Source organism: Phoxinus phoxinus, assembly GCF_949152265.1.
Source record: "Phoxinus phoxinus genome assembly, chromosome: 1".
Taxonomy (NCBI): Eukaryota; Metazoa; Chordata; class Actinopteri; order Cypriniformes; family Leuciscidae; genus Phoxinus; species Phoxinus phoxinus.
This window is the reverse complement of record NC_136876.1, coordinates 9,651,198-9,675,424: the sequence shown is the minus strand read 5'-3', so window position 1 is coordinate 9,675,424 and position 24,227 is coordinate 9,651,198. Positions and strand designations below refer to the sequence as shown.

Here is a 24,227-nt window from a genome sequence, read left to right as displayed (position 1 = left end):
ATGCGTGGAATTAGCTGATGCCACAAGGTGCAACGGAGTCGCTAAATACAGAGAGGACGCATTAGTATGTTTGGTGGACAGCAAAGGACGACGTTTCAAAACAACACTAAGAAACGCGCTGTACATCCCAACATATCTACAGGACATCTACACATACATGGGGGTTCTTCCCTTCAGAGAAGGGAAGAACGTCCTGCTACATAAAGACGGTACCGAATTCCCCATACACGTGCACAACAAACTGTACTATGTTATGATTTGCAGACATGGCATGAGATATTAGGTCATTGCAATTATGGGGATATAATTAAGCTGGAGGATGTTGTTGATGGTATGGAAATTAAGAGTAGAGCAGACAAACATATCCCACGTTGTAAGATTTGCACGCAAGGGAAGTTTATTGAGACTAGAAGCAGAGCGCCAGATGCAAGAGCAAAAGCAGCTCTAGAAATGGTACACACCAATTTAGCAGGGCCTATAGATCCAATGTCCAAAGACGGACATAAATATGCATTATCTTTCACAGATGATTATTCTAGTGCGGTGTTTCTATATTTTTTGAGAAGCAAGAGTGACACAGTGACCGGCACAGAAAAATTCCTCGCAGATATGGCTCCATATGAAAGTTAAATGCATCGGGTCTGACAATGGGACAGAGTTCACAGGAAGAGAGTACCAGGCATTGTTGAAATGGTATTAGACATGAGACCTCTGCACCATACTCTCCACACCAAAACGGCACTGCTGAACAAAACTGGAGAACCGTATTCGACATGGCTAGGAGCATGTTAATAGAAAGTGGGTTACCAAAGATACTGTGGACCTATGCAGTCCAGACAGCTGTTGTAGTGAGACAATTCTCACCCAATTCTTGCGTCTAAATTAGTTGCTTACATTAACTAAATGAGCCTACAATAGCAGACATAAGCCCTTGAAATAAAAATAAATGGCCATGGTTTATAAAAAAGTTGACAAAACTAAATAAAAATGTTTAGAAATTATGTAAGATAACGTTCATTTAGTTGTAGGTTACGTTCTTTTTTTTCTTTCTTCTAATGTCACAAGGAATAATCTGGTTTACTGCTTTACACGATTCTTTTGTAGTGTGGGTTTGGTGTAGTCTACTAAAGTGTACTAAAATAAACATTCACGAGTGTACCTTACTTCTTCTCACCGCTGATTCCTGATGGTTTAGATGACAATTACACCGAGTCGCACCCTGTCTTTTCAAAGAATAGTAAACCGGCGAGCGCGAAGTATAAATGCCTGTTGGGGAGGCGCGCGCAGTCAACAGAGGCGCGCGCGCGCGCGCGCAGCGGAGGCTCGCAAACCCATAGACAGCGCATAGACTGCTTCTTTTTCCGTTCTGATTGCCGCGCTTGACTTCGAGGTGTATTATTGTTCAGTCTGAAACGGCGCCCAGTGACGGATGGTGTAGCAATATTGTTGTCCAAGTGGAAATCGGGAGAAATTCGGTGGCAGATTTGCCACCATGAAGGAGAGGAGGATGAAGATTTAATAATAAGGGACCATGATATGTATATATAGTTTTGTTAGATTTATTTGTTCTTGGAAGATTGTTTAAAAAAAATGGTAAGAAAAAAAATCGTCTTTAAAAATGTATATTTTAGTTATGAATAAGTCTGTGTTATAATAAATCAGTTGTTTTACACAAAGTTTCCATGCCGCTGTCCGTGGTGCTAAAAACTTTTTTACTTGACTGGCAGACTGTTTTCTTTGTTCGTCAATACAAATTTGTCAAAAAATTTGGGTTTTCTTTGTGTTTTATTTAACATATAAGCTTACTTGGCTCAACAAGTGCCACATTATTACATATGCATTCATCAGATATTTTACGTTTTTTTAACGGTTTTCATTTTAAAATTACTTGGTAGCAGAGGGCCCCATGATGAAGCTCCGCCCCCACTGTACTGAGAGTCTAGCTCCGCCCTTATGGATGTGAAGACCGCATATTTACATGCGCCAATAGAGTGTGACATTTATATGAAACAGCCAGAGGGTTACGAGGTAAAATGTCAAGGTAATACAAAACTGGTGTATAAATTGGAAAAATCACTGTATGGACTTAAACAGTCGGGCAAGAACTGGAACAGAATGTTGCATGAGTATTTCTGTGAAATCAAGTTTGTTCAAAATCCAGCTGATCATTGTGTTTACACAAAGGTTACAGAAACTAAGTTTTCATAATCATATTGGTTGATGACTTGATTACTGCAGCCAACGATATGAATGTACTTGATGGTGTGAAAGAGATGCTCAGTGTTAAATTTAGAATGAAGGACTTGGGAAAATTTACACATTTTCTTGGTATTGATTATGAGTAAGATTTTGATTGTGTTAAAATGTCACAACAGGGGTATATTGTGAAAATACGTGAGAGATTTGACATGGAGAATTGTAAGTCCAGAGCTACTCCCTGCGAACAAAAACTAAATTACACTGATGATGCTGAGGAAATGAACCATTAATGAAATTTGACTCGTTTATGTTTGGTGTATGAACTTTGTATACTTATGTCAAAAATGATAAAATAGAAATGTGAGAGCAAGTGGGGGTGTTAAGATGTACAAATATTATGCTTTCATTTGTATTTTTTTTTTGTATTTTTTTTGTGACCCAGGTCATGTGACCTAATCAGTGGCTGAATGAATGCAGGTGTCTTAAATAAAGGTGTCTTAAATAAAGGTGTCTTAAATAAAGTGTGCCAGTCAGAGAGACTGGTAGTTGTGAAACAGTATTTTGTGGTATTGTCTGTGTACTCTGCTAACAACGTGCAAAATGGCTCCTCCAGTAAAAAAAGTGAAGGTCCAGGAATTTCAAGACGACATTTGTGGATATGTCCACAATGTTAGTCCTATGAGAAAAGCTAAAACTGGTAACTATTTTTTTAATGCCGTGTTTCAAACTAGCCGCGATGACTTTCGTCATGTTGTAGTTTTTGCGGCAGAGAAACGGACTTCGTTTTTGCAGGCGAATAGAAATAAAAGTGCAGTGAAATTGAAGAATTTCAAACGCGGAGTCAGTAAGTAGCCTATCTATTCGTTAATTAAAATATTTACGCTTTTATGTAATGTTACTGGTTATTAATGTGTGTATTAATTTGGCTTTTTTCCTAGGTAGAGATGGCGGCGAATTTGACATTCAGTGCGGTAGTTCCACCGACATTTCTGTGGTGCCCAACCTTGGCTTTCCGATTAAAAATCCACCGTTGAACTACAAGAAGATCGCCGAGGTGAAGTCAATGGCCCCGAAGCAGAACGTAAGAAGTTACTGATTTGTTTTATTAATTTAGAAGTAATTTGTTTAAGAGGGGTATATACCGCGTTGATAACACTTTACAATAAGGGTGCACTAATAAGCATTAATTCATGCTTAACTAATGCACAGATAATACTGAATTAATGTATTACTAATGATTATCTAAGCTATTCATTAATGATTGCCTCATTAGCAACTAATGAAGAGTCTGTCTGGTTAATATATTAGTTCATATATTAATTGTTAATAATTAAATGTGTAAGTGTGTATTAATTCCATAATACCTTATTTTATTAACTAATAGTGTTAATTTAATTACCACAATGAGCCACAGCCTTATATTTCAACTTCCAGCTAATAGCCTACAGGTAAACTAATTAATACATGATTAATTACAGCATTAGTAGTGTCAATTACTATGTTTTTGGAAACCAGTGGTTAATAAACAGCTTTTATAAACTATAGTGATGGTAATTAATGATTGATTAATCATTAGCTAACAATCATTACGTTGTGACTTTACTTGTTGAGGGAGGCACATCATTATTAACTCATCTAGCAATTGTAGTAATTGACACACTACTAATGTTGTAATTAATAATGTATTAATGCATTTTAGGCTCATTGTGGTAATTAACAAATTAATGAACACTAGCCTATTAGTTAATAAAATAAGGTATTCTGGAATTTATCCACAATTACATATTTAATTAATAACAATTAATATATGAACTAATAAATTAACCAGACAGACTCTTCATTAGTTGCTAATGAGGCAATCATTAATGAATAGCTTAGATAATCATTAGTAATACATTAATTCAGTATTATCTGTGCATTAGTTAAGCATGAATTAATGCTTATTAGGGCACCCTTATTGTAAAGTGTTACCCAGCTTCTATGTGGTTAATCTTGTAGTTTGAAAGCATTAAGTTTAAGATGTTTATTTAAATGTCAGGGTTTATCAGAGGAATATAGAATGAAATGCGAGTTTTTGTTTTGTATGGTGCGATGCGCGTGCTTAAAGCGTGCGTGGATCCATATAGGCTACTTGAAGCGTGCGCAGTGAAAGTTTTCAGTCTGTGCTCGAGCGTTTAAAGTCTGTCATATTTTAAATTAACTTTTACAATAAGTAGATCGTTAGATGCACGTCAGTCATATTAGTTGATGTGTGCAGTCGGTGTTAAAGTGAGTGCAGCATAGTACAGTGGTTTGGTGCTTTCAGTGATTGTAATCAAAGAAAATAAAAAATCACGGACTGCTGTTGGCGTAGCTTTTGTAGCATTTTGTTTTTTATAAATTGCAAACGTTTATTTTATATATATATTAGGGCCGGGACTCGATAAAAAAATTAATCTAATTAATTAGATGCTTTGTAATTAATTAATTGAAATTAATCGCATTTTAATTGCATTTGACCTGAGAACAGTGAGAAGTGATTTTTTTTTTCACATGGATGTTTAGTATATCATTGAATAATGACTGAATACATAAGCTTAAACAACAAAATGTTGTTTATTTTTGTTCAACCAAGACACTTTCTCCAGTTTATAAGTGGGTCCAATTTTTGCCATTAAGTGTAGCAATAGCTGTTCCGAATGTCTTGTTGCATAGCTTGCACACAATCATGCTCTTATAGACGCTTGCATTAGGACTGGGCGATAACTTATATCGCATGACATTGTTAGGCGCATCTCGTCAGTAAAGCCGGTTCCTTGATTAGTAAATCGCCATCACCTGCTTTCAGATGTAGCGACATTTACTACACAGAGCCAGCCGTAGGTAACCGACAAGCTGCCTGAGCCATATCGCATAATTATCGCAGACGATACGTCTGCGATAATTATGCGATATTGCTCAGCTTGTCAGTTAACTACGGCTGGCTCTGTGTAGTAAATGTCGCTACATCTGAAAGCAGGTGATGGCGATTTACTAATCAAGGAACCGGCTTTACTGACGAGATGCCCCTAACAATGTCATGCGATATATCGCCCATGCAGCTCTAGCTTGTATACGTTGTTTTTTTATAACAAAATTTCCCATCCACGGGGCTTGTTGTCTGAAGTCATGAACGCTGCAACCCGGGTGCTTCCAGTATAATCGGTCCGCCGAAACCCATCCAGTGATGAGTTGCCGTGGTGCAAAAATAATTGCAATTAAAATGCATAAATATTTAACGCGTTATTTTGTGTGTAATTAATCTTAACGCGTTAAAGTCCCGGCTCTAATATATATATATAATATATATATTAGGGCCGGGACTCGATTAAAAAAAAAAATCTAATTAATTAGAGGCTTTGTAATTAATCGAAATTAATCGCATTTTAATCGCATATAAATATTTGACCTGAGAACAGAGAAGTAATTTTTTTCACATGGATTTTTAGTAGGCTATAGCCTACCATTGAATAATGACTGAATACATAAGCTTAAGCAACAAAATATTGTTTTTTTGTTCAACCAAGTCCAGCAGACCAGTGCTATTTTTGCCAATAAAGGGATAGTTCACTTTAAAATTAATTTGTTTTAGCTTTATATGTCTTTGTTTCCACAGTATTTTCAATTTAGATATTTTTAGGTCAAACCGTTGTCTGACAGTCATATCATGCAGGTCTATGGGGTCCACCTCAAAGAGCATGCACAGAGAAGTCCAAATTAAACATGATTTAATGACTCGTAAATGTAAGTACACATTGATGGCCTAAGACACGAAACGAGCGGTTTGTGTGAGAAAACGAACAGTATTTATATAGTTTTTACCTCTTATACACAGCCACGTCCAAAGTGATCTGAGGGCGCGGGCGCTTCCTTCTGTGTGACGTGTGCGCAGACTGGTGCATAGATATATACAATAGATGTCACATTGGTTACGGCAGTTCATTGGAACGAATGTATTTAATGCGACATCTAGTGTATACTTCTATGCACCAGTCTGCGCACACGTCACACAGAAGGATGCGCCCGCGCCCTCAGATCACTTGTACGTGGCTGTTACAAGAGGTAAAAACGATATAAATACTGTTCGTTTTCTCACACAAAACGCTCGTTTCGTGTCTGAGGTCATCAATGTGTACACGCGGTGCAAAAATAAGTGCGATTAAAATGCGTTTAATTTTAACACTTTATTTTTTGTGTAATTAATTAATCTTAATTAACGCGTTAAAGTCCCGGCTCTAATATATATATATAATAATTGATGACTATTCAATATATGTAGTATGATAGGCATACTTTATAAATGGCTAGGATAGAATTTTCAACAGTCCATAGGAGTTTGTAAAATCTTGGTCTAATGGATAAAATGTAATTAATAGGCTATATATATACACATACATATTTTTTTCATATGTTTTATTCTATTGTAAATAGGGCTGCAACAAAATTATTATTAAAAATTTTTTATTTTTTATTTTACCTTTATTTAACCAGATGATCTCATTGAGATTTAAAACCTCTTTTGCAAGAGAGACCTGGCCAAAATAATTGTTTATGAACTTGATTCATTTTGTCGCGTGAGTATTGCACCACTCAATAAGTCGTGGAGATTTTTGTGTATAATTAAAAAAAAAAGTTGAGTTTAGCGCAGGGCAGAGCTATTATGCGCTGGACAAAAGTGAAGCGAACTTGCGAGACAGACTGAGTGTCCGAGAACGTACTCGACAGTGCAAAAGAGAGACTGATTGTGTCTGAGTGCGTTTAACAGTACGAGAGAGTGTGTTCGAGAACGCACGCGAGAGATATATTGAGTGTCTGAGTGTGCGTTCGACTACATTGTACTTAAAATTAATATTAGGATAGATTAGACATATTATCTTCTGTTATAAGAATTATTATTGCTTTATTATTATTCAACTGCGTGTAATTTGTCGTTTGTAGATGTGCTTGTGAAATAATGTAAAACATTTTGTTAAAGATAAGATCTTTGACAAAAAACAACAAAATAAGTTTGTGTGAGTGTAGAGTAGACTCTAGAGAACAAGTTTTGACGTTCAAAATTTTTTCGTTAAGTTGTTGATTTGTAATAGCCTATTCTTTATTTTTTATAAATTATGTATTGTTCTGACAGCTCAGGTCCCTTTAAACATATACATCTTTTTGTGCATTGTATTTAAAAAAAGCCAATATATTTGGCAGATGTAAAGCATGTGTGTGTTTGTAATATTTTTTTTATTATTACTTTAACAGCTCAGAGATGTTCAAGGAGCAATTAGTTTGTGCACTTTGCACTGTCAGTTCTGTATTTTAATATAGTGTTGGAAATGTTTATTTTTTATCCAATTCATTGATTATTGGAAAAAATAATCAACCGTTTAAATGATTATTAAATTAATCGTAAAGTCCCAGAAAAGAAATGGTGTGGGTTTTATTTAACTATTGGAGCAAATGGTAATACTAAAATTACTTTTGTTATGCTGTCCTATATAATTTTGGGGCTTGAGTGTCAGTTTTTTAACTTTGTAGCAGTAATTTATTAGCAGAAATTTAGTTTTTACAGCACAGTGTGTGTGTATATATATATATATATATATATATATATATATATATATATATATATATATATATATACACACACAGATACATGCATGCATTTATCCATATAAATCATGGCTAGACATTAAGTCTTGTTATGTGTAAGTAAGTCTTGTTATGTGTAAGTAAATAAGTCATTCAAGTGTTTGAATAAAAAAAAGTTGCTTGTTTGGGTAAATTTTTTTTTTTTGGATTTTTAAGTTTGAAATATATTTTATTCTGAATATAAAAAATATGACTATGTAATAGTTGTTTTTCTGTGTTTGTTTTGTTGTTAGGTTAATAAAAATATTTTCTGTTTGTTTCAGGTTCCTGCTATTAAAGTGAAGGTGGTTCATGTCGCTTCTGTGCCTAAAATGGTGGAGTACAATGGTGTGTCTGTTGAGATGCAAACCTGCCATATAGCTGATGACACGGATCATATAAAGATTCAGTTGTGGGAGAGGCAGCTGGGAGCGTTGATTAGTGGTCAATGGTATGACATAATCAATTTGTCTACCAGGGAGTTTGGTGGTGAGCTGTTCCTGACTGCCAATAGATTCACCGAGATGAATGAGGTGGCAGCTTTGTCTGGTGTGACGGTGGATGCTTCATTTGAAGTGGATGAAGGTGAAACCCGAACATTGACCGGCCATGTTACCGGTGCACAGGTCACTGTACGGCGATGCTGTACCAAGTGCTTTGCCTGGCAGGCAGAGGTGGAGGGAAAAAAGAAATATCACCGCTGTGAAAAGTGTGGGATGCTGCAGAGGTTTGATAGCTTTCAGGCCAATGCGACTGCCAAAGTCTCCTTGTCTGGAGACTTTGGAGAAGAAGAGGTTAAAGTGTCCAATTCAGTACTGAGAAAGTACTTGGGAAAAGAGGGGCTCCTTGACCTACTGTCAGATGGACAGGATGTTGAGGAGCATTTGTTTGAGGTGGGATTGTGCACTTTTAAAATGCTGGACAACATTGTGGTTGACGTGGAGAAGGTGGAGAATGCTGTCGAGGCTGTGGCTGAAGGGGAAAATCTTAATGAAGGTGAAACCACTGAAATGGATGGCTGGTTTCCTGAAGGTGCTGATTTGTTTGAGGAGCCTGTGCCAACTACAAGTAACAAATAAAACTCAGAGCAGTTTCTGAGTAGGTCAACAAACGTTTTTTTGTTATATATATATATATATATATAGTTTTCTTGAAAAATATGTTGTGTGACAGTTGTGGTTTATAATTTTATTTGTAGTGGTAATTTAAATTTATTTTTTTAACTGTTTGCACTTGTTTACTTTTTTTTCTGAAATGTCTTTAAAGATGTTAGACATTTAAAGATGTAGTTTTAAATTGACATCATTGAAAATTTAAGTTGTAGTGTATTTTTTAAATTGGAAAGTTTGTTTGTATTGTTGGCTTTGTGATGTTTTAAGTGTTTCAATTAAAGAATTCTTTAAATGTATTGAATTTGTGTTATACATATATGCGTAATGAAGGGAGTATCAGTGATCGGCGTTAGTTGGCTGTTTCGGTTTGTTTTTCAGCTGTTACATTTATAGGTTATCCAGTGCTGCAGTAGTTAACATTAAACATGTGTAACTTTAGAAATCAACAGTCATTCAACATGTTTCTTGATATTTGTGTGTGTATATAGGCTACATATATTTATTTTAACTGTCAGTGGCTGTTTGCACTAAGCATATTTTCTTAGCGATATATTCTATTTACATTAAAAATAGCAGTTCTTTGCAATAAGTGCCAATAGTTATTAGATTATTTTTATGCTTCTAAATTGTAGCAGAAACTATTTGCACCTCAGTTTTATTTACGAACAGGATGCAATAAGTTATATTTATTACAATTATTTTATGGACGACACTTAATTGGGGCAATATGTAATCCTAAACCCTACTTAATGAATTAGCCTATTTCATTATTAAACACTTGTTTGACAACACAGTGTAAGTTTGTCAAAAGGTTGATTGATTAATGAGAGTATTTTTTAATCTTGTGTGGCACAATCAGACATTGGTGGGTGGAGGTTTGCAAACCAGGCAGGCTACTTGCATGTAGTGGAAATAGAAACTCTGTTGTTAACTTGAACAAAATTGTTCGATTATGCGGGGGGGAAAAATATTTCATTTAAATTAATATTAGATGCATGGTCTTAGTGTGCAATGTGCTAGCATTTTGGTTTACAAAGACATTTTTTTATTTATGACATTTAAGAGTCAAGCGTGGCAATAAAAATGTCTTTATATAGGTCAAACCAGTAGACATACTTGTAGAGACTTTTTGTAGATATACAAATATTAATTGACATGAATGCTAGAGAGATGTAACCTTCTCCAGCTGGGTACACTTGTATAGGCTAATGCTGGTAAAAAGGAGACGTGATATCCCAGCAGTGTAGGGTAATGTCTGGTCTTTCCCTTGAAGATGGTTGTAATATAATTTGTTATATAGCGAGGTGTCTCCAATTAATAAGCATATATTTTCACATGTTTTAGAATACTAAAAAAAAAACAGGTTGACCAAAAGAGGTTTTAATATACCCTGAGGTTTATTATATAATCACCACAACTAACAATACAATACAGCTGTGTCCACATTCAAACAGTGCAACAATTTACGTTATCCAAAAATTTAAAATAGTTACTAAAAATAATCAGACCCAAAAGAGAATATCAGTTACTTCAATTGCAAGTGAATTAGTCATTAAAATCAATAAATACTTTTTTGAACATATATGACTCTTAAATTAACTCGTTTGAAACAGAATAACTCCTTTTTGTATGTAATCAAATATTGCATCGTTTTTGACATCTGATCTGATCGTAGGTGAAATTAAGCCGTTACATGGTGATTCGATCAAATAGTTGTATAACGTATATCAGGGTATTTCACGTTGGGCCATTCAGTCGGATCATTTTTCCAAAAAAGGGGCACTGACATAGACCAATAAAATTTAACTTAGCAATATTCCTCTCAGGTTCACATAGGGTGGTGAAATAATCAATCGACATGGTTAAAATTATGAATGTTTTGTTATGTTTACAATATAATGTCGCGTTCCAGTGGGCGTAGCTGCTAGTTCTCAAGAGTAGGTCGAGAGTTGCGCTCTGTCTCAATTGATCCAATTTTATGTCCAGAAACAACCGTTTTTTGTGGTTGACAGCATATAAAAATGTATTTCTGGGTTATTTAGCTTGTTTGCTGTACAACTTGTCACATTGCAGGTTTTAGACATTGCTTTATTTTTTGTTATAAGTCATAAATGACAAGGAGGCAGCCTCTTGCAATGCAAATCAATGGAGACGGTCTGATTGTGTTCCCCCTGGGTGTGGGCGTGGCCTAAATACGCTCTGTCTCTGTCCGGTTTGACCGGAAGGGAAACCATTTTGTGTACTTTCTGCAAAGGTAAGACATGCGGTGATTCTCTGTGTATCTTGTGAATCTTAATCATCCAGTGAATCTTAATCATCTTTACCATTCTTAGCCGTCTAAGTTGTTATTTGTCTGTTTGAATGTTTTGTGGTTGTATTTTCTGATTAATTGTATAAAGACACTGTTTTGTTCCAATATTAAATTCATGCAATTCGTGTGACCAGCGTTTTGATTAGAAGAACAAATAAGTTGTTACTTGAAACATTTTTGTTGTTATGATTGTTCTTATTAGTTTAATAGTAAATGCATACAATAGTATTGAATGGTTTAATATACGTTTTTTTGTAAATAACCTTTACATTTTAAACTATTGTTCACAAAACTATGCTGACTAACATGTTTGCCATTTATTTGCTCTCTTTTAAATTAAGATGATAATGTAAATTCTATAGACTTAGAGGTTAATGTGTCTGTACAGCGCATGGCTGTTAAAGTAGTTAATATGAAAAATGCATAACTGAAGCAGGACGTGCTTGGTGTTGAATCTGAATTAATTTGCATTTGCAACCTATCGAAGTTGAGTGGTTAAATGCCGAAACATTGCTTGTGAATAAAGGTCTTGGGTAGTGTTTTTGTGAATGCAGTCGCTTATATTTTAAATGAACAAGTGCATCAATTAATATTAAATTCGCGCGTGAGGTTTTAAAGTGAAAGTGTCATTAAAAGAACGAAAAAAGTTTAAATAAAAAGAAATCTACATTTAATTATTATATGCAGATTTTGTTTAATTATTATTGTTATTACTTTCATTGTATTGTTAAGTTAAGCTAAAATTAACGTAGGGTATTTTTTGTGGTATTGTATACAATCGACTTCAGTGTGTGTGTGTGTGTATATATATATATAGACACACACTCAAACAAATAAATATAGGCCTATATTTATATATCAGTGTAAAATAAAATACCTCGTATTGTGAGATTTATTTTGGTCATATTGATCAGTGTTATTCATACACAAATGAATATATATAATTTATATATTTCAAATAAATGCATGTATATTTATTGTTTAAAATCGCGTGAGTGTGAAGTCTATATATGATATTGTTCTTAAATGTAATTTAAATTTTTTTTTTATTCTTATGTTGCAGTGGACGGTGTAACCTGATTTGAGGTAAGATTTTACTTTTTTCATAGTATGCAGTGATGATGTAGGCAATAGTGTACAACAGTATAAGAAAAGAAACCATTTGGGAAAGGTGTAAATGTGAGAGGTGGTATTAACATTAAGTGACATGGCATCAGATGCACAGAAGGCAATGGCATGTCATTATGTTTATTGGCACATCCAGTCTTCATTGGTGTCACTGACATTATTGCGGAACATGTCACCGTATGTTGTAACACCTCCAGTAGTGACTGACAGAGGAATTGAACGGCTATATACTGACGTAATTATGATCTTAAATAAATTGCCCAATTTTTCTTAAATATCTTAAAGGGCACCTATTATGACATTTAAAATGTTCCTAATGTTGTTTAGGGAGTCCCCAACAACAGTTTTACATGCATGCAATGACAAAAAACACTTTTGTTGTCGTATAATATGCATTTATTTTTACCTGATTTGCTCACCGACTCCCAAATGAATCGTTCAACGACTCGTTTTCCCAAACCCCTCCTTTGCGCGATGCTAATCTGCGTTGATTGGTCAGATGACCCAGCAGTTTACAGAGATAATACTTATTTTTAACACGGAGTACAATGATGCTTTTATCAATTAAATTGTGTTATAATAATGATTATAGTCCACTGCTTTATAGTTTGTAGTAAAAAACGAAAAATAAGATAAATAATTTAATGTTATGTTAGCGAGCATAGCCCAGAGTTCATATTGTAAAAGCACAATCAGTCTTTGTTTGCGTTAGCCCGATGCATAAACATAACGTTTTTACACAAAAAAAAAGCAGTTACGTTACTACGAGGTATTACTCTATTCTTTAGACAACTCCGAAAACAACGACAAACACTTCACATATCTCAATACAATTGCCATTGAAGACCTAGAAGCTAAACGGTGCTTACACAACAAACTAAATAATTATTAAGCATGCTACATAAAATATAAAAGCAACAATTATTAATAACACTTACAGGTTGTGATACGGAGGAGGAAGCTGATGCAAATACACTTGGAACTGAACCTTCCTTCAATATCAGCTGGCTCGCGAATCCAGGTTTGATTGCATTTAAAAAGCAATCGTCTTAAAAATGGCGCGAACACAGCACAAGGCTCGGACTATACTTCTGTGGTATAGTTGTATATATGAATTGTAGCCACTTAGTCTTCAAATGCTCCTCCTTGGGCAGATGAAAAAAGTTGTCTTTTGAGCCGCACTTCAGAACACAGCGTCTCGTCGCCCTGATGTTTCCCTGCTGGCCTTGGAGCGCAATAAGTGGGCGTATCGTATTCAAATAACTTTACAAGTTGACGTCATCTAGTCAGAGAAAAAGCTTCGGTCTTCCAACGATTCATAAAAATGACTCAGAGTCGACTCTAACTTTTGAAAGACAATAACTTTATATACGGTGCACTTTCATATTTCAAACTTTGCAGGATGTTTTTGTTCACTTAGATCTATGTTACACACTACATGAAAGGTACATTTCAAAATTCCATAATAGGTGCCCTTTAAGATATTTTAAATATCAATTAAGCACTGAAGGCATTTTTAGAGTTGTTTTGTCTGAGTGACACACACAAAACTAAATATTCAAAATTTCAAAACTATAGGAAGGAGACTCAAATGGTAGGTATTGTTTGAAAGAACACTTTTCAACTTATTTTAAAATATAAATTATATTACATTTGGACATTCTCCTGCTGAGAAAAGACAGAAAATGTATATTTTTTTAATGATTTTGCATATCTTTTTTTATTTGTCATGGAATAATTCAGGAAGGACAAAAAGTAGGAGGAATTTCTACATGTGAGCTACATCTTGATAAAATTTTGTGGTGATTGGACTAAGGAATCAAAAGTTACAGCATTTGGTTCCAAGATAGCCTTTTTGTTCAGTCCTTGACGCCCCCTGATGGGCATTTTTAAAATTGTTTCTCTATGAAGAATTTCTTATCATAAAAGCAATAGATTATGTTCATGTTGGGCTCATTTTAGTTGAAATAATATGTTGTAATAAAATTCATTGGCATTTTTAATGATCTTTGAATAGTTAATGAGCTGTATGATGTTTTTGACTCATTGCAGTAATAGTACAAAAAAGTATTTTATAGATTATGAAAAAAAGAAATTATATGTATCAGCAAATAACTCAGCAATACTTAGGAGTTTTTTAACTTGGCTACATTTACTGTAAAGTTCAGACTCAGATTTTTAAATTATACCAATTTTGTGTTAATCAAGGCATTATTTTTTTAAAAATATGATAATGTATATTTTTGCAGGTAATTGGTGCTTGTGGGCGGTACATTCTGTTTTAGAGGGATTACTCGGTACTCATTAGTAGTTGATGAAAGTGATTATCAGATGCATTAGCACAAGCTGAGATTGTAAGCTTTAGATTTGTGATTAGTGCACTTTAAAAATAAACTTTTGCTGATAATTTACTCACCCCCATGTCATCCAAGATGTCCATGTCTTTCTTTCTTCAGTCGAAAAGAACTTAAGGTTTTTGATGAAAGCATTCCAGGGTTTTCCTCCATATAATGGACGTCAATGGGACCCAAACGGTCCAAATGACAGTGTCAGCGCCGCTTCAACGGGCTTTAAACGACACCAGACGGTGAATACGGGTCTTATCTAGCGAAACGCAATGCCATTTTAAAAACAAATCAAAAAGTTTAAGTTTTATAAGCACAAATGTTCACCTTGCTCTTTTCTGTGATGCATGTTTGTGACGTCACGTAATTGGCAATTACATTGAAAAGAACGTGCATCACATAACAGAGCAAGGCGAGCATTTTTGCTAATAAAACTTAAACTTTTTTATTTATTTTTAAAATGGCCGAACGTTTCGCTAGATAAGACCCTTATTCGTCGTCTGGTATCGTTTAAAGCCCTTTGAAGCGGCACTGACACTGTCATTTGGACCGTTTGGGTCCCATTGACGTCCATTATATGGAGTAAAATCCTGGAATACTTGCATCAAAAACCTTAATTTCTTTTCGACTGAAGAAAGACATGGACATAGTATGACATGCGGGTGAGTAAATTATCAGCAAAAGTTTTTTTTTAAAGTGAACTGATCCTTTAAGTCTTGATTGTTATAAATATAAAATACCATCGTTTTACCACTAGATGTCAGTATAACTAACTAAAATAGGGTTGTGCAATCTGTAGTTGCTTTTAGAAGTGTTTCAGATATATGGTTATATCTGGGGATTGAGAGTATGATGCATTGATGATTAGGATTTTTACTGTACTCCTTTTTGTTTTCTTAAATAGTTTATTTAAAAGTATAATTACTATGTAGAGTAATGATATTATCTTTGTCAGATGTGTGGAAAATTAATTTAGTTCTGTTTAGATAGGACACCTCAGTTTATCATATCTAAATAGTTGCCAGTTATTTAGCTATAGAATTTTAAACTCAAAACATTTTACATTTGTACAGTTTGTGAATTGTGATATAGTAATGTGTTATTTAATTTGTCTTTCTGTTTTTGTGTGTACAGATGCCTCGTACAAAGCAGCTTCGACGCTCCCAGGCAGCGAAGAAGAGGATGGCCGACCGGATGGCTTCTGATCCTGAAGAGGCTCTGCCACCTCTTAAAAAATTGGCAGAAGTAACTGAACGTTGTGTACATCACAACGGGCCTAACTATGATCCAAACTATGATCCAAACTATGAACCAAACTATGAACCAAACTATGAACCAAACTCTGAACCAAACTCTGAACCAAACTCTGAACCAAACTCTGAACCAAACTCTGAACCAAACTCTGAACCAAACTCTGATTTGTTTAAGCAACATACTAATATGACCATGAAAGCTGTTTCTGATTTGTGTCCACAGAAATCTTTCATCAGAGGCTCTTTCCATCAGGGGGATAAGTGTTTTGTCCCCAATAGTGGCAGACAATGTGCTTCAAACAGTTTAACTGCAATCTTGATGTGTAAGGTTAAAAATGTGTTGAGATGGACCCCAAGTGACCTGAATGATGTTCTGAAGCTTGGAGATGACCTGTACAGTGCCATGAGAGACGCCGGCAAAATCAACGATCTTGTGAATGGCTACATCGAAGTTGCTGAGCTGCCTGACACACACACACTGAAAATGTTTTGTTTTTCAATAAATTATTCTTTGTCATATACTGGGTTGTTTGGAATTGATCAATATGATGTTGGTCTGCAAGGAGTTGCCATGTCACTTGATGAAGCATTAAATCAAGTATTCCAGAGGTTTGATGCGTGTTTGGTAAACATTAAGCAAACCATATGTGCAGCTGTCAGACAAGGTTCGTGGTATGCAGTGATTGATCCACATTCACGACTCACTGATGGAACAGTGTCCGGTCGTGGTAAGAGTGTAGTGGTTTTCCATCCCAGCATAGACTCTTTGGTCATTCATTTCAGGAGACTTGGTGCGTCCTTGAAAGCACATAATCGTCCATTTGAGGTAACTGGTGTACAGGCAAATGTGATTGACAAACACACTCAGCATGATCGATTGGTGTGCCATCCAGTGGTGGAGGAAAATACTGATGCAGAAATAGTGAGTAAAGGTGTAAACTCAGAAATGGCAAATTGCAGTCCCTCTTTGACTGATTTCATAAGCACAGATCAAATGCCTGTGAATGAACCACAAGAGAACACAGGAATGTTGCTTGAATGCCCAAGCAAAACAAATGCAGCTGATGTTGAATTTATTTCAGAAACTGGCAGTGTTTCTTTGACTGATTTCACAAGCACACATCAAATAAAGAAAACAGGACTGTTTTCTACCTGCCCCAATGAAAATGCAGCTGAGGTTGAATTTATTTCACAAACTGACAGTGTTTCTTTTCAGTTTAGTCCATTAACTGTACAGCAACAAAAAAGTATTTGCTTGAAGCTGAACATTGTACACGTTGTAATAGAACATAATAATCCAAATGAGCTTGTTGACATGGCTGAACCTTGTGAAACCAAAGATATTGTAGGTGATGGTAACTGCTTTTTCAGATCGGTAGCTTATGCTGTAAGTGGAAGTGAACGAGAACACAGAAAACTGAGACGTGCTGTTGTAACACATATACTGCAGAATGAAGGAAGGTACATTCAGTATCTCAGACAAGGACACTCTTCTGTTGCGAACTACATTGACAGTTCAAGAATGAAATATGTCGGAACTTGGGCAACAGAGATGGAAATACAAGCAGCCAGTGATTTAATTGGTGTGGACATATTTACATTTACTGAAGAGAAATGGCTTAAATATTCAGCCTCAAATGTGTCATCTAATGGTCATAGCTGTCAACACAAGGGGATTTATTTGAAACATGTAAATAGCTGTCACTATGAAGTTGTTGTATGTGTAAAGAGAAAAGATCATAGCTGTGCTTCCATTTGTAAGTCACAATTTGAAGCTTCGGTGTTTCATGCATCGTTAAAAGCTAAGTCAGACCCACGTAAGCTTTATAGAGAGAAAGTCCAATACAGCAGTAATGATAACTTAAAAGAGGTGAAAAAAATGGAGACAAAGAAAAGATATCATGAACATGAAATATACAAAGAGAAAAAAATTAAATCCAGCATTGAAAAATACAAGCAAAATGAACAGTTTCAAGAAAAAGTTAAAAAATATAGCACAGATAAATACGATTCAAATGATTTGCATTGTAATGCTGTAAAACAATATAGCATATTTAAGTATAGTACAGATGAAACACACAAAAAGTCTGTGAAAAACTATAGTATTCATAAATACAAGGAAAATGAAATACATAAACAGTCAGTCAAAAAGTGCAGTGTTGACAAATACAAAGAAGACATAGCACACAGAGAATCACTTAAAAAGTCCAGTATTGACAAATACAAAGAAGACATAGCACACAGAGAATCACTTAAAAAGTCCAGTATTGACAAATACAAAGAAGACATAGCACACAGAGAATCACTTAAAAAGTCCAGTATTGACAAATACAAAGAAGACATATCACACAGAGAATCTGTGAAAAAGTACAGTATTCAAAAATATAATGAAAATATAATGCACAAGTCTAAGGTGATTGATTACAACACAGAAAAATATAAAAATGATAATAGTTTTGCCAGAAGTATTAAACTTAGAAATGCTGAAACTCGACAAGACGCGCAAATCAAAAGGAAAGAGATTGACTGTGTAATTGAAGAATTTAAAGAAAAAATATCTACTGGTCCTGATTATGTCTGTTCAGTTTGTCATCGTTGCTGCTTTAAGATGCAGGTCAAACACTGTAAAATAAGTAAATATTTACAAAAATCAGTCCATGCTGGCTGTATTGCAGAAAAATGTATAACACTAGATTATCTGCATGAGTGTAATGAAAATTGCAGTAAAGATTGTGTTTATAACAATTCTCCAGCTGAATCTCTGTGGATTTGTCACACATGTGATAGAAAGATTAGTGAAGGTAAAATGCCTGCTGAAAGTGTAGCAAACAATCTTGCTCTGGATCCTATTCCTGTTGAATTGAGCTGTTTAAACTCTCTTGAACAACATCTAATAGCAAAGAATATTCCATTCATGAAGATGCTGGCATTACCACGAGGAGGACAGAATGGTGTCCATGGACCAGTGACTTGTGTTCCGTCTAATGTCACAGATGTAGTCAATGTTTTACCAAGATCAGAAAATGATGATTTAATGATACGAGTAAAACTTAAGAGGAAATTAACGTACAAAGGACATTATGAATACAAATTTGTACACACTGATCATGTCAAAAGTGCTCTGGAATACTTAAAAGAAAATAACAAATGGTATGAAGATGTAGAGTTTAATGAAACTTGGATTAATCCTCTGAGTAAAACAGAAGAACAGGTCAATGATACAAGTGAAAACACTGAACATGATATGGATGAATGTCAGGACATGAGTGTTGATAAAGAGCACAATATTGAGAATGAGGATGAAGAAATCACTGATGAAACACTTCATGATCGACAGCAACATGGTTTGTTTATGGATTCATGCTTACAGCCAGTAGATATTGCACAAGAGGTTTTAGATCAACATTTTGATGGAATTATGTCACTTGCACCAGCAGAGGGCAATAATCCAGTGAGAATGTTAATGGATGAAACCAATGAAGCCAAATGTTTTCCAGTTCTCTTCCCAAAAGGAACAGGTACATTTCATGATCCACGACCTGAAAAATTAACTCTCTCTAGATATTTAAATAATAGAATCCTAAATGCAGATGGACGTTTTGCTCAAAACCTAGATTACATCTTTTATGGACAATATTTGTCTGAGCTTAATCAAGTTATCTCAAATGTATCTATTGCTTTGAGGAAAGGCCATGACACCAGCAACAAAACAAAAATTACTGCAGAAATGCTGACTAACAAAGAGTCCTTGCAAAAGATTTTACATTTTGATCAGGGTTATAAATTTTTGAAGCCAGTGAGAGGGAGTCCTGTTTTTTGGCAAAGTGCTCAAAAAGATTTGTTTGCAATGGTGAGACAATTAGGTATCCCAACATGGTTTTGCTCATTTTCATCAGCAGACTTGCGATGGCCAGAGCTAATGCAATCTATCGTGAAACAAGAACGCTGTGAAACTCCTATTGATGAACTGAACTGGTCTGATAGATGTGGGATGCTTAAACGCAATCCTGTAACTGCTGCCAGAATGTTTGACCATCGATTTCATTGCTTTCTAAAAGATGTGATCATGTCGCCAGCCCAGCCAATCGGAAAAATAATTGATTATTTCTATCGAATAGAATTTCAGCAACGTGGATCCCCTCACACACATTGTCTCTTTTGGGTTGAAAATGCACCTCAAGTGGACAGAGATGACGATGATGAAGTTGCAGCATTTGTTGATCAATATGTCACTTGTGAAATGCCACCTGAACAGGAGGAAGAAATGCATGAAATTGTGAGCACTGTCCAACAACACAGCAAAAGACATTCAAAAACATGTAAAAAGAAAGGAACTGTGTGTAGATTTAACTTTCCACGTCCACCAAGCAAAAATACTTTCATTACAAGAAGCAGCAAGAGTGATAAGGATGAAAAAGAAACAGATGAGGAAAAAAATGAAAGTAAATGCAAAAAGACAAACAACTGTCAAGAAATATCAAAAGAGCTCGCTGAAGCTATAATGAAAAGAGTGAGAGAATGTTTGTTGAATAGTGATGATGTCTTTGACTCAGTTGACTCTATGTTTGCATCTATTGGTATAAATCAAGAGACTTTTGAAATGGCTTACAATAAAATGACGAAGAAAACAAGTGTTGTGTTGAAGAGAAAGCCAAATGATGTATGGGTTAATCAATATAACCCAGATCTGTTACGATGCTGGAATGCAAACATGGACATACAGTTTGTTGTTGACGCTTACTCATGTATAGTATATATCATTTCGTATATTTCGAAAGCTGAGAGAGAAATGGGATTGCTGCTGGCTAACGCTCAAAAAGAAGCACACAATCAAGGTAATATGGATGCTAAACAGGCTTTAAGAAAACTAGGAAGTGTGTTTTTACATAATCGTGAGGTCTCAGCTCAAGAGAGTGTGTATCGACTGACTAACATGAAACTAAAACAAGGATCAAGGAAAGTGGTGTTTATTCCAACTGGTAATAATCAAATAAGAATGAGTTTACCCTTAAACACCATACAAAGAAAAGCTGAATGTGGAGAAGATGTCGGTGATGGCATATGGATGAAAAGCATCTCAGACAGATACAGAGCCCGTCCACATACAGATGAATTCAGTAGAATGTGTTTAGCAACCTTTGCATCAGACTACAGAGTTTTGACTGCTTCTGAAAAATGTTCAGACAAAGTAAGACTGGAAAATGACATGGGATTTGTGAGAAAAAGAACTCGTACAGACTCTGCTATTGTGCGATATGCTCGTTTTTCACCCACTAAAAATCCAGAGAATTATCATCAAAGTATTTTAGAATTATTTTTGCCTCATTTTGTGCGAGAACAATTGAAACCAACAAATTTCACTACACATAAGGATTTTTATGAGACTGGATTTGTAACTATTTTAAATGATGAACTTGAGTCAGTGAAAATGATAGTGGACAGTAACATGGCAAAATTTGAAAAAGAAGCAGACACAATACAAAGAGCTCAAGATGATTTAGAACAACATGGACCAATGGAAGATGCTTGGGCCCAAATCTGTCCAGAAGCAGAACTTGAACGTCTCGAATGTCTGGAGAGTAGGAAAGACCAAATAGAAACAGAAGAGGGTGTTGATATCATACCTGATCTATTACCAAATGTGGGTACTTCCAAGATAGAAAACAATCCATCTGCTATGAAAAAGCAAGATGCCATGGATTTACTGCGCTCTTTGAACGAAAAGCAGTCACAAATCTTTTACAAAGTGCGACAATGGTGCTTAGCAAAAGTGCAAGGTGAAAACCCAGATCCATTTCATGTGTTCATATCTGGTCCAGGAGGTGTTGGAAAGTCAGTACTGATTAAAGCCATCTATTATGAAGCCTCTCGCATACTTTCAAAGTTAACAGACAACCCAGATGAGACACATGTGCTATTAACGGCTCCTACCGGAGTCTCTGCATACCAGATTAACGGGTCTACTGTACATTCCAGTCTCTGCATCGGAATAAATGCTTCACTGCCATATCAGCCACTTGGAGATGAAAAAATTAATTCCTTGAGAGCCAAATTTGGAAAACTGCAAATATTAATAATCGATGAAATTTCAATGGTTGATCATAAACTTCTAGCATATATTCATGGAAGATTGAGACAAATCAAACAAACCGGTGATTACTCTGCATTTGGAAAAGTCTGTGTGATAGCAGTTGGAGATTTTTATCAGCTGCCTCCTGTGAAAGGAAAACCACTTTACACCGAACCAGTGAACAGTGTGAATCTTTGGGAAACTAACTTCAGTTTTGTTGAACTTACAGAGATTATGCGCCAGAAGGACAAACAGTTTGCCGAATTATTAAATCGTTTAAGGCAACGTAAGAAAGATGAAGTAATGCTTGAAGAAGATATTGCTATGCTTAAAACTTGTGAAACAGGTGATGGTGATGAGAGTACAGATATCCATATTTATGCAACTAATAGTGAGGTTGATGGACATAACCTAAAAATGGTGCACAAAATATGCTCTGACACGGTTACTGTTAACGCCCAAGATTTTGAGAGAAATGCTAAAACTGGCCGAATGGAAAAAAAGGATGGGTTTCATCTCAGAGTTCACAACAGTTCTTTGGAAAAATCCCTTGAATTAGCGATCGATGCTCGAGTAATGCTACTGAAAAATATAAATATATCAGATGGTTTAGTGAACGGAATTTTTGGAACACTTAAGTGTTTCTGTTATGAAAATGATGAAATATTTCCATCAAAAATATATGTTGAATTTGATGATGAACGAGCTGGTAAAGAAGCTAGAGGTAAAAATCCATGTTTAAAACCTGGACTGGAGAAAAGCACAGCAATCAAGCCTGAAGAAGAGAAAGTGACAAGCAGTGGTGGTGTCAGAAGACAGTTTCCTTTGAAGCTAGCATGGGCTTCCACAGTTCACAAAGTGCAAGGTCTGACAGTGAGCAAAGCGGTTGTTTCATTGAAAAAGATATTTGCTCCAGGACAAGCATATGTAGCATTAAGTCGAGTGACCTCTCTTGATGGACTCATAATAGAAGATTTCAAAGAAAAAGCTATTTATGCTAAAGACAACATTGAGGAAGCTCTACAGAGAATGCCTCTGTTCATTGATCCATGTGAAACCATAGAAAATTTCAAATTTCAAATGATGTTACACAATGTCCAAGGGCTCATTCCACATATTTTAGATATTCGGCAAGATAACAGATATTGTCAGGCAGATATGATTTGTGTAACAGAGACGTGGCTAAAACCAAACTATTTGGAGAACGATATCAGTCTTTCTGGATATCATTTCCATAACAAACCACGAAGTGTTGCATATGACACTAGTGAAGAGGTTTTTGCTACACTTAAAGAGGAAAATCATGGTGGTGTTGGCATATATCACAGACAGAATGTAAAAGCTGCTTTAGTTGATTTACCTTGTACTAACATTGAATGTCTAATGTGCAACATACAAGACTTAAACACAACTGTGGCAGTCGTGTACAGACCATCATCATATAACATGCCATTATTTAGAGAGAACTTGATTACCTTAATTAATCAAATAAACTGCTTATCAGGTGGCAAAATAATTCTAGGCGATTTCAATGAAAACATTTTCAATAAATCAACAATTCATGATGTCATGCAGCATTTTGGCTTCACACAAATAGTTGAAAATGCAACAACTGAAAATGGCACATTAATTGACCATGTATATATTAAAGATATTGACTTGGATCAAATAAAGATTGACATAATGCCCACGTACTTCAGCTATCATGACTGTGTTGTGCTGAAGTGGCTGTTATAATGGAACGTCCAACAAATGGGGGGAGGGGGATACAGAGGTGGATGTTTAACACTGGACGGCCTCTGTGGGAATTCATGTTGCCTTCACGTGCTATCGAAATTATTTTAAATAATTTTTCTTACTTGGAAATTTAACATGAACATAATATTTACAAAAAATCTTTAAAAAGATGTTGATCAATAAGATTTACAAAATAAATAGGCAAGAATCACCCTGCCTTCTATCAAAAATCCTGTTTTTCTGGACAACAAAAAACATGAACATGTCAAACTCATAATCATGACTTAAGGAGTCAGAAATAGGACATTTCCGATAGCACGTGAAGGCAGCATTAGTCAATGGGATTGTTAGTGGGTGTTAAGGCCACGTACAGTACATTTCCATATTCCTGTTGAATTTTCATAATTAACTGTTAATATTTTATAATTTAAACATGCA

The 24,227-nt window shown here is 35.3% G+C and overlaps 2 protein-coding genes across 4 annotated transcripts in view; one reads left to right on the top strand and one right to left on the bottom strand.

Annotated features, from left to right (window-relative positions):
- The window catches only part of LOC307000367 (uncharacterized protein), a 214,432-nt gene that overhangs the window by 165,250 nt on the left and 24,955 nt on the right, over positions 1–24,227 (bottom strand). The window lies entirely within an intron of this gene.
- On the top strand, positions 1,323–8,985 carry LOC306988813 (uncharacterized protein). The gene is made up of 2 exons (XM_079593959.1): positions 1,323–3,280; positions 8,118–8,985. The coding sequence occupies exons 1-2, from the start codon at positions 3,092–3,094 to the stop codon at positions 8,910–8,912; spliced, it is 984 nt and encodes a 327-aa protein (XP_079450085.1). The 5' UTR covers positions 1,323–3,091; the 3' UTR covers positions 8,913–8,985.

Coding starts and splice junctions, on each gene's coding strand:
- LOC306988813 (XM_079593959.1), top strand. CDS start 3,092: ATGTTACTGGTTATTAATGTGTGTATTAATTTGGCTTTTTTCCTAGGT. Junction 3,281..8,117: donor CAATGGCCCCGAAGCAGAAC/GTAAGAAGTTAC, acceptor TGTTTGTTTCAG/GTTCCTGCTATTAAAGTGAA.